Here is an 11,255-nt window from a genome sequence, read left to right as displayed (position 1 = left end):
ATGAGACGTCCTCGTGATTGAGGGGTCAGCGATCGGCCAGTCAGAGAGTCCCAGGAGTGCCAAGGCTTCTTCTTAGCTTGTTTGCTGCCCTCCATTGCCCCCTTTGTATTCATTTACCGCTCACCGACTGAACATTAAACTGACTTTTGGCACGGCTCGCTGCTGACTGGTGCCATGTCTCACTGGACAATGACCGGGCCACCATCTTGGCTTGCGTTCTGCTTGGTGACAATTGGCTGATCCTCACTGATGTCACACGTCGATGCACTTTTCTTCACGGTGGCCTTGGTATCCTGATCTTTTTGCCACAGCTGCCTGGACGGGAGTGCCGGACGCCTCTGAGGTACGCATCGGGTGGCTCTGCTTTGCCATGGTGGACACGGCTGGGGTTGAGTGTCCGGTGGGTGACACACATGATGGGTGCTGAGCTGTGACATCTTTGTTCAGTGACACAAAGGGAGGCACTGGCCTTGGGGGCATGAAGGGTGGCAGAGGAGCTCATTTTAGGTGCACTTGAGGGTGCAGGTGGCACAGTAAGTGGGGGTGCAGGCAGCAGCAGTTGGCACTTCAGTTGTAATTCTGTTTCACTGTGACTCAAAAAAGGAGACAATCTGAAATTTCATGAACACTTGGCGTCTGCAGCGATTCTTGAGCATGGAGTGTGTTTTGGTGTGAAAGGCGCTATATGATGTTAGGAGCTCTGGACGCAGCTGTCACCCTGCTGCACTTGTTTGGACAATGAAGACGCAGAACAGATGGAGTCACGGGACATGGCTGGTCTCGCTTGGAGGGCAGTGCCAGCCGGGGTCAGTAAGGCACCTTGTCAGTGGAGCTTAGCCACCGTGCCAAGTCTGGATACGTCATGGGCAGTTGTGGTCTTGGGGTGGAATGGGAGGTTAAAGGAAGGCGCTATAAAGTGCAGCTCATTTTCGAATGATTGCTGTCCCAACTGGGAACTCGCCTGGCTTCATTTATAGCCATCCATTCATCCATCCATTCATCCAATTTCAAAAGCCACTTGTCCAGAGAAGGGTTTCAGGGCAGCTGAAGCCTATCCTGTCCAGCAGACAGTGCAAGGCAGGAACACCACCTGGACAGGATGCCAGTCCATCCCAGTGTGAACACACACACACATCGGGGCCAGGTTGGCAGCACCAGTCCACCTCAACTTCATGTCATTGGACTGTGGAAGGGGACCGGAGTGCCATTAGGAGGGCCGCATACAGCAAATATGCGCACTTGTGCAGGTTAGGGTCTCTGCCGTGATGCATTTCTTCTTTACAGTAGCTCTTCCATCCATCCAGTCCGGGTCAAGGGTGGGGGGGGCACCCGGGCACCCGGGCACCCGTCTAAGCAAAGATGTCCAGATGCCTATTTCTGCCACCACTTGCTCCACTTCTCTGGGGGATACCAATGAGTTCTCAGGCCAGGTCAGATGTGTAATCACTCCAGCGTGTCCTACGTCTGCCCTGAGGCCAGAAATACCAACTTAGGGAGGCATCGGGGGCACCCTAGTCAGAGGGGTCCTCACCTCATCTCTCAGGCTGACCCCAGACGTCCTGCAGAGGTGACTCATTTCTGCCACCTGTGTCAGTCACCACCCAGAGCTCGCAGCCAAAGGGGAGGACAGGGATAGCAGATCGACGGGTACAACGATGGGTGGCTGCTCCATAGCCGAATGCCCCTCAGTCTGCTGGTGCGAATGCCAATGGCCAGAAAGAAGGAGTGAGGACAGCAGCGGCAATTAAGGGAGGCCAAGCGCTTTGGTTATCCTGTTTGCCTTTCTCAGGTGACACATGTCGTGTCCTGAAGAGAAGGCAGTTGGGTGCCAGTCCTACTCTGTGCCCACGTCAGGATGTGTTGGACCCCACTGTGCGTCTGTAGAAGTTCATGAGATCAAGTGGAGAAATGCAAGCTGAGCTCAGGTGTGTGAAGAAGTAGAAGCTCAGGTGGGCCTTTGTGACAGGAGCTCAGGTGTGTTGTGCCCACTTTGGGTCATCACTGGGGGGCACGCTAAGTTCCCCCTCTCCATTACAGATGTCGGTGGGCTTCCAAAAGATTCTGACTGGCTCCTTGGCATTGCTGACAAGCTTGGGTACTTTGTGTAAATTGGTCTTACTGTTTTAAAGACTCTGCAGAGCTGGTCAGTCCTTAAGGTGACACAGACAGACGCCCAGGGGACCGTCATCTGAGGGCCACCCTTTAGGAAAGTTAAGGAGCATGTGCTCCAGACACGGGTCATCAAGCTATGACATTATTGAAAGTAAACCCAAGGGGGGCCGCCTGGGGTCGCCAAAGTCTGATGATCCTGGGTGAGCGGTGGTACCCACTGGGCACCGCTTATGAAAGTAAAAGTGCACATGTGCCATACACCAAGGGGCGCACACTTCTTAAAGTCCCTGGTATGTGCACAAAGTGGCACCATCTTTGCTATAGAAGGGGCACGGGCTCCTCACCCCCACAGGGCATCCGTCCTAAGAATGCCAACTTCCCACTATGGCCAATGAGGAGCAAAGTCCATCGAGCCCACTTAAAGCTCCAAGTGGGCTTCATCCAGCATTGAGACTCTGGGACATTTCTGGTTGGCTTCAGCCTCACCGTCTGTCCATGAGGACCACCATGATGAAGCCTTCCTAGTCAGCTCCTCGCTGCTGAGAGCGGCTTGTCGGTGGGCTCTCAGTGCCACTTTTCTGGCCCTCATCGTGGTGAGCTGGTTTTAGCTTGCTGTGCCTGGGGGTGGGCTGCTTACTGACTTTTGTATGTGATATGGGTGGGGGGTCACGTCAAGTTTCTGGGGGGCAGCCTGTCGAGACCATAAGAGTTGTGATAGACATGTAGTTTGGCAGATAAACAGAGAAAAGTTCACAGATGACGCCATTTTGAGAGGAACTGGTGATGTAGGAACTCACGGGGCAGAGGAGCCCCCTTGAACAGTCCAGCCGCGCATGTGCATGGGAGTGGGGGGCTAACTGGCTGAACGGCCAGCGTTACGTCACTTACACTCGCCACTTGAGTCAGATGGCGCTGACGGCCCTAACCGGGTGGGTGGCACGACGTCACTGGCATGTGATGTACGCTGAGTTGTTTCATCTGCGCCCATTTGGGTGGTGCGCTGCTCCTTTTGCTCTCGCGCTTCTCCGTTTCTCTGCGCGCTTGTTGTTTTGTTGGCTCCGTTGGCATTTCTTGTTTCCATGTTTTTTGGTTTTGTGTTTTCTGCTCTGTTTTTCTTTGATTTTATTCGTTTTGGGGGGCCACTCTTTCTTTAAAGCCGTCCAGTTCTACCCCACCAGCTCATTGCAGACCCTCCAACATTAACAACACCCATAAGCTCCTCATCCTGCACTGCCGGAGTGCCTGAAAGACACAAAGTGAAGGATGTCATCAGGTGTCTACTGTGGCCGAATTTGAGAAAACTGGAACAACTGGCGCTGATGGTGGAGGGGAAGAAAGGAGGCTGCAGCCCAACACTGTGTCGAATGTCCGGCTGGGACCCCTGCAGACCGACACACCCGTTCCTGAAAGCCCTGCCATGCCCTGCCCCGCGCCCTGAGGGCATACTGGGCCCCTAAACCTGTCTGACTCCTCCTGCCAGTGAAGGTCTGAGCCCCTTCAGTGGCACTGAGCTCTCTGAGCACTTGAGTGTGGGAAAGGCGCTATATAAATAAAATGTATTCTTATTATTATTATTATTATTATTATTACTATTATTACATAGAGTCGTATATTGCAGCAATAACGCCATGTGCCTGTGTTGTACACCCTGGGCGTCCACACTTTTAAGTACAGCTGGGGGGCTTTTCGCAGGACACGACGGTTAGTGACATGCAGGCACCGCCCTTCGTCGGTGGGATCTTGAAGCGTCCCCAGTTATTAATCAATGACGGGCCTGACCATTAAAACCGAAAAGGGGAGGTGGAAGTAATCTGGGTGGGGGGCTCATTTAGGTTCCCTTAAGGGCACGACAGACAAGTGGGATTCGACAAACAGCTACGAACGCCACGCCCGTCGTCGGTATAAACGGGCGTAGTGAGGTGGCCACCTGCTCGGCTGTCCCCGCGCCCTGCAGGGCCAGCTAATCTTCCGAGGGTGACATCTGAAACTGCGCCGTCTTCACTTCGCCCTGCACTTACAGAAGTCGCCTGTCACCGTCCGACGTCCCGACACGACAATACGACGGTGGACTTTGGTGACAGGAGTCTCGTGGTGGTCGGGTCAGTACGGGGGGCGTCCTTTACGTTTGCGTGTGTCCTGCGCGTCTTTATGTGGGTGAGGATACCAACTTCAGACTGTCTGGGCTTTGAGGAAGTGGGAATGGATTGGCACGAGAGTAGCGGAGCGGCTGTGCCAGGACGATCACGTGGAATCGACCGATCGTTCAGGCATCATCATCATCATCATCATCATCCTACCCGCTGTACCCTAACACACATTGTTCTGGCCTTTATATCCTCATTAAGTTGTTGATCTTTCGCTGTTCTGTCTTTACGTGACCCCGAGCGGGCTGAGGAAGACGGCAGACAACGAGCTCCTCTTTGACAGAAAGATTTTCCTTTGAGATTTAACGACAGAGTCGCGCGTCTCGCGTTGACTTTACGGGGACTGCTGCGCTGTAATCAGAGGGTGATAAAGTAACGGGGGACTCGCGGAAATAACGAGCCGTTAAACAAGTTTCATCTGTGGATGGATTGTGCAACTCTAAGAAATCTCAAATCTGACATTAATAGAAACAAATGGAGGTGCGCGCATCTCAGATGTACTTTTATGACTGTAAAGAGGTGTCTGATGGGTTACGTGAGGTCCTTCTGATTCTCACAAAGCATCTCTTTTGTTTTTAACTGATTGCAAAAATAGGAAGAGAATAACAGATCAACAAGAGAAGACATTCCCATACAATACCGCAGCGCTACTTAAAAGTCAGGGCGAGCCACGTGACGGGATTTCGCTCTTCTCATTCGTCCCTTTCTAGACTGGACACAAGTCACATCTCCACTGTTGGCCTGAGGTGGGCTGGCAAGCACCGGTCCGGAGTGCTGGCACTTCTCAGTCTATCGCATCTACATTCCTGCGCGCATAACGCCGCACGCCCGGACTCGCCGTTCAAATGAATGTTAACGGACCCCCCACCGTACAATTAAATTAAGGAGACTCGGCGCTTAAATGCCCCCTTTGGAGCCCGCTCAGTCCTTCTCGTCGTCTGCGCATGAGCACAGGTGGCGCAGTCGATAGTCTAAAGCATGGACGCCAGTGTCCGTGTCCTTCAGGACCCCCATGTCCTGCGCCTTAACTGGACGGGCCGCTGGGCCCCTGGAGGCCACACTCCTGACGGAGACGTTTGTCGCGGACATGTTTATAGGCGGGAGAAGACGCGACATAATTCACCAACAGGGGGTGAGACCAGTCTGGGTTAGGATTCTGTAATAATCAGGATAGAAGTTGAGGGTCTCGAGGTGATTGGACCACTAGGGTCACGTGACCAGAATGTCATCCAATTCTCAGTATTTTGGAAGAGTGCAGATGACAGATGACAAGACTAAAATTGTGAAGTTGAACTTTATGGCTAATTTTGAGCAGAAGGATGGACTGGGATAAGCTGTTAAGTGTGGAGACAGTCGAGGAGCAGTGGAACAGATTTAAAAATGTAATGCAGGACAGATACAGACCTAAATGTGGAATTAATACAACATTTAAAAATAAACTCCACAGTGGGTTAATAAAGATTTAAAAAAGAAGTTACAAAGGGAAAAACAGACGAATAAGGCATGTAAGACTAATGACTGCAAAGTGAATTGTAGAGCGTATGAGAACATGAGGGCAACCATTAAGAAGGATATCAGAGAGGCTAAAAGACAGTTGGAGAGGAATATAGCAGATAAGGTGAGAGACGACCATAAGAGACTCTTAATAGTAAAAGAACAGTTAAGGAGGAGATGAAGTGCATCAGGAATAGTAAACGGGAATTAAAAGATACAGACAGTGAAATAGCAGACGCCCTAAACTTACATCATTCTGAGGTGTTTACAAGTGAGCAAGTGGATAACCTCAGAGCAGTAACAGGGACTACTAAGGAGGTGCTGAGGGATTTGGAAATTAAAGAGAGAGAAGTGCTGCTCAGATTAAATAAGATGAAATCAAACAAATCACCAGGCCCAGATAATATGGACCCTCGAGTTCTTAAGGAGGCCAGTGAGTTCAGATATAAACCCTTGACACATTTTTAGGAAGTCACTGAGCACTGGAGAGATTCTGAAGGACTGGAAAATGGAAAATATCATCCTGTTATATAAAAAGGGTGACTGGGCAGATCAGAGCAACTACAGGCCAGTAAGCTTAACATGAAACATCACAGGAAAATGAATGGAAGGAATTATTAAGGAGAAGATGGAGCAACACATGGCAAGGACAGGACAGTCAGCGTGGGGTCAGAAGAGGGAGGTCGTGTTTGACTAACAGGCTGGAATTCAATGAGGAGGAACACAAGGAGACGAGGAGAGAGGAGGAGATGAGGTGTGCGTTTCACACAAACATGATGAAGTTTTTCTTTACACAGAGGACGACAGACACCAAGTAGTGTGGTGGACAGGAGGACTTTAGGGACCTTCACAACTTGAAATGCCAGGTTAAGACCACCGCAGGCTGCTGGTGACTTTGCACTTTTAAAAATGCCACTCATGTCATGTGGTGCAGAGTTTCTCGCCTGTGATTTCTGTGCTCGACTCGAAAGGACCCCCAGGAATTGGGGGGGGAGGGCTATCCCACCTTTACACTCCTTAGACATCCAGGCCAGAGGAGTCGCACATGTTTAAAACCAGAGAGACCCCAAAACAATATGCCATCTGGTCAGGGCCCCCACTAATGAAAGCCCACCTTACACTCAGTTACCGCTAGCAGCTGTCACACTGCTGTGACAATGACAGGAAAAGCTTACCTGCCACAGAAAAGTGGCACACGTCTGAGTGACCCGTGGTGTGGTGTGACCACTCCAGGCCGGGGGTCCTCAACCCTTTTACTTGGCCCGCCCCTTCCAGGAGTTGAAATGTTTTGAAAGCTCCACCATCAACCCTAAGCTGTTAGCTGCTGAGCTCTCACTTCACTTCTGTTAACCCCCCATACTTCATTTGAGGGTCCGTCTTTTTGCGTTTTAACGTTTGTGAGACAGATGCTTCTAATGAATGACTTTCTGATCAGCTTATGGCCACCACATGTGTGTGAAGCTAACGGGGTCTGTGCCCCCTGAGCTCTGGGATGCCATTCCCAGTTAGGACTTGCCACTGGTTTTTGGCAGTGATGGGGCACAAGTCCGACTAGATGTTGTCACCTGGGAGCCACGTGACTCGGGTTGGGATCGCCTTCAGGCCCTGACCAGTAAGAACTGGGCCCCCACAGGACTGCCCGCCGGCGACTGACCTGTCCGCGCTCTCTGTGCCATGCAGGTGCTGTTCAGATGAAGCGGCGCATCGCAGTGATCGGGGCGGGGGCTTCGGGCCTGGCTGCCGTCAAGTGCTGTTTGGATGAGGGGCTGGAGCCCATGTGCTTCGAGCAAAGTGATGGCCTGGGTGGTCTCTGGAGGTTCAAGGTGAGTGCACAGTGCTGGCTCTCTTCTGCCAGTCAGTACCCCCTAACCCGGCCCACAGGTGACCCTTGTCGTATTACACTTACAGGAGGACCCCGAGGATGGGCGGTCCAGCATCTACCGCTCGGTGATCATCAACAGCTCCAAGGAGATGATGTGCTTCAGCGACTTCCCCATTCCTGACGACTTCGCCAACTTCATGCACAACTCCAAGATTCTCGATTATTTCCACTTGTACGCCCGTCACTTTGATCTGCTGCGCTACATTCGCTTCAAGGTCAGAGGTCTCCTGTCTGCCATGTGCCATGTGCCAGGTGCCATGTGCCATGTCCTGTCTATTTTGTTTGGTTTGTTGCTGATCTCGGGCCGACTGTCTCTCCACAGACGACGGTGCGCAGAGTTAAAATGCGGCCCGACTTTGCCCGCTCTGGCCAGTGGGAGGTGGTGACAGCCACTAGTGGTGGACTGGAGGAATCTGCCATTTTTGATGGGGTGATGGTTTGTACCGGGCACCACACATACCCTCACCTGCCACTTCAGGACTTCCCAGGTGAGTCAGAGAGGCCTGCTGGGAGCTCGTGGCCCCGAGAGGTGGGCTCACACAAAGTGAATTTGAACCCGTGTCTTTCAGGAATCGAGACATTTCAGGGGGAGTACTTTCACAGCCGAGAATACAAGGGTCCCGAGAAGTTCCTGGGCAAGAGGGTCGTCGTCATTGGCATAGGGAATTCGGGAGGGGACCTCGCAGTGGAGCTGAGCCGAATCGCTGACCAGGTAAGGGGCGGGGTCCGAGGGCAGAGGAGGAGTCACGTGAAGGTGGGACCTCTGAGCTCCGCCCTGTCCACCTTCAGGTCTTCCTGAGCACACGCAGAGGCTGCTGGGTACTCAACCGCATCCTGGATGACGGGCTGCCCTACGACATGCTGCTCCTCACGCGCTTTGCGAGCCTCTTGAAGAAGATCCTTCCTCTCACCTTTCTCAACTGGATGGAGGAGCAGAAGCTGAACAAGCGCTTTGACCACAAATTGTACGGCCTGCAGGCGAAGCACAGGTACCTGATCGCCGCTCACGCCAGCTGACCACTCGACTGGTGCTCCTCCGCTGACCAAATGCTGTCTTTCCTCAGACTCTCCAGCCAGCACCCCACTGTCAATGACGAGCTGCCAAATCGCATCATCTCTGGGACCGTGGTGGTCAAGCCCAACATCAAGGAGCTGAGGGGCTCCAGCGTGATCTTTGAGGACGGGAGTGTGGAGGAAAAAATCGATGTGGTCATCTTCGCCACCGGCTACAACGTGTCCTTCCCCTTCCTCGATTCTTCTGTCATCACCGTTCGCCATAACCAGGTGTCGCTGTACAAGCATGTCTTCCCTCCGGCCCTGGAGCAGCCCACGCTGGCCTTTGTTGGACTTGTCCAAGCACATGGCCCTCTGATGGTGGTCTCGGAGATGCAAGCCCGCTGGGTCACTCGCGTCTTCGCAGGTAAGGATGTTCAGGTGGCATCCATAGAGAGTGTGACCAGGGGATGAAGGTAATGGGCATGTCCGGGGTGGGAGAAGATATTAATAGAACAAGTTTAGGGGGTCCAGTGAAAATCACGCTTGCATGTGCCGCTCTCTGGTGCCATCATCAGAGCTTACTTCTACCTTTCTTATCTGAAATATGAGTCATTATGGGCAGGATTGGCATTATATGAGGTGGGATTGCAAGGGGGCGGGGTTGATGGCAAGAGTGGCAAGTAACAGTCATTTGAATGAAAGCTGGGATAAGTGGAGCAGGGGTCCAGGGTTCAAGTGTGAGGTGGCTGGATGCACAGGTCTGGGAGCGAGAACCGGAATGAGCAGGAATGTGTGGCTATGAGCAGGTTTGTGGTGGGAGGAGCAAAAAACAGGGCGTGTGAAAGAGGACCAAATGTAAAAGTGGGCGGGGTCAAGTAGCATAAATGACTCCAGGCGGGCCATTGGTCAAAGTTAGAGAGGACCTTTAACAGCATGTCTCTGTGGTTCAAGTGTGACATGAGTGCCATCAACCACCATGAGATGCTGATCAAGTCTGGGCTTGGGTGGGGTCAGCCAGAATGATTGACATTGAGCAGGCCTGCTGTTGTGGGCGGAGTCGATATGCATCATTGAGATCGGGTCTGTGATGCGAGCGTAACATGGGCGGAGTCATAAGCAGGGTATGGGAGTGAGGAGAGCCCTCAGGTAGAAGTCTAAAGTGGGCGGAGTCTAAGGATAACTGATGTCACAAAGGCCTTGTGTCTTCTCAGGGTTAGGGAAGCTTCCTAAGACGAAGGCGATGCTGAAGGACATCCAGAGGAAGAAGGATGAACTGGCCAAGCGGTGCGTAGCTGCCTGAGAGTTCCCTTTGCTCCTGCCAGGCTCTGCTGCTGGTGCCCCCTGACCTCTGCCCTTCTGTTCCTACAGGTTTCTGCCCTCCCAACGTCACACCTTTGAGGAGGACTTCATCTATTACATGGATGAGCTGGCCATGCAGATTGGCGTGCGACCCAGCATTCCTTGGCTGTTTCTTCGGGACCCAAGACTGGCACTGACTGTTTTCCTGGGGCCCTGTACACCATACCAGTATCGGCTAATGGGGCCGGGGAAGTGGGCAGGCGCACGAAATGCCATCTTTACCCAGTGGGAGCGGGTCATCAAGCCTCTCCAGACACGCATGCTTCAGGAGAAGCCCCACCGCTCTGCTGGTGCCCTGCTGTTGAAGGTGACCACAGCGGCAGTGCTCTGTGTGATGGTCGCCTACTATGTCCACTGGCAGCGTCCGGCACTGCTGCAGAAGCTGGTGGACAAAGTGGGCATCCACTGGCAATGACTGGCATCGTCTAGAAAGGCGGCCCTCTGGGAGCTGTTGTTGGGTTTGGAGGGCCATCATTAAAACACAAGATGTCCAGATGTGTCCAGGGCTGACCGCTCTGCTGCCCCACCAGCTGAAGACTCTTGATTGGCTCAGCAGATCTATTGTGGGTGTGGCCTGTCAGAGGTGTCTCACTGGAGGATTTCTGGTGATTGACAGCTGTGCCCTCAGGGCAGCTCCCAGATTCTATTCGGCCTTCACGATGCCAGTTGTCAATAAATCTGTGTCACAAGCTGGCCATGTGTGGTCTGTCTGATGGTGGGCTGGAGGTCTGTGGGGAGGGTGGAGTGAAGCATTTAGACCGGTGGTCTCAGGGGGGTGGTGACTGATTGGGTTCAGTCAGGGTCTGTTTGGACATCAGCAACAATGTAGACATGATGGTGGCAGAGGCCAATGAGTTTTAAACAGAGGGTGCCCTGCCATTAAGCCACTTTCTGGACAAAACTGTTCCAATATGGCATCACTGTGAGCCTGGGCATCTGCTGGCAGCACCAAGTGACGGGTGCCAGTCCATTACACACTCGGGCACACCCATCATAGATAGACAAATAGATAGAGCGAAAGGCACTATATGATAGATAGATAGATAGATAGATAGATAGATAGATATGAAAGGCACTATATGATAGATAGATAGATAGATAGATAGATAGATAGATAGATAGATAGATAGATATGAAAGGCGCTATATGATAGATAGATAGATAGATAGATAGATAGATAGATAGATAGATAGATAGATAGATAGATAGATAGATATGAAAGGCACTATATAATAGATAGATAGATAGAATTTGGTATAGTAGGCAGG

General features: G+C 52.2%; 1 protein-coding gene across 1 annotated transcript; it reads left to right on the top strand.

The window, feature by feature from the left end:
- The first annotated feature begins 216 nt into the window (after nucleotides 1-216).
- LOC120514931 (flavin-containing monooxygenase 5-like) lies at nucleotides 217-10,680 on the top strand. Its single transcript, XM_039735576.1, has 9 exons — nucleotides 217-343; nucleotides 7,431-7,573; nucleotides 7,659-7,847; nucleotides 7,955-8,120; nucleotides 8,202-8,344; nucleotides 8,422-8,621; nucleotides 8,697-9,052; nucleotides 9,840-9,912; nucleotides 9,997-10,680. The coding sequence occupies exons 2-9, from the start codon at nucleotides 7,442-7,444 to the stop codon at nucleotides 10,400-10,402; spliced, it is 1,665 nt and encodes a 554-aa protein (XP_039591510.1). The 5' UTR covers nucleotides 217-343; nucleotides 7,431-7,441; the 3' UTR covers nucleotides 10,403-10,680.
- Nucleotides 10,681-11,255: the final 575 nt, after the last annotated feature.

This window comes from Polypterus senegalus, chromosome 14 (assembly GCF_016835505.1).
Source record: "Polypterus senegalus isolate Bchr_013 chromosome 14, ASM1683550v1, whole genome shotgun sequence".
Classification (NCBI taxonomy): Eukaryota; Metazoa; Chordata; class Cladistia; order Polypteriformes; family Polypteridae; genus Polypterus; species Polypterus senegalus.
The sequence above is the reverse complement of the archived record's forward strand: the minus strand, read 5'-3'. Positions and strand labels throughout refer to the sequence as shown.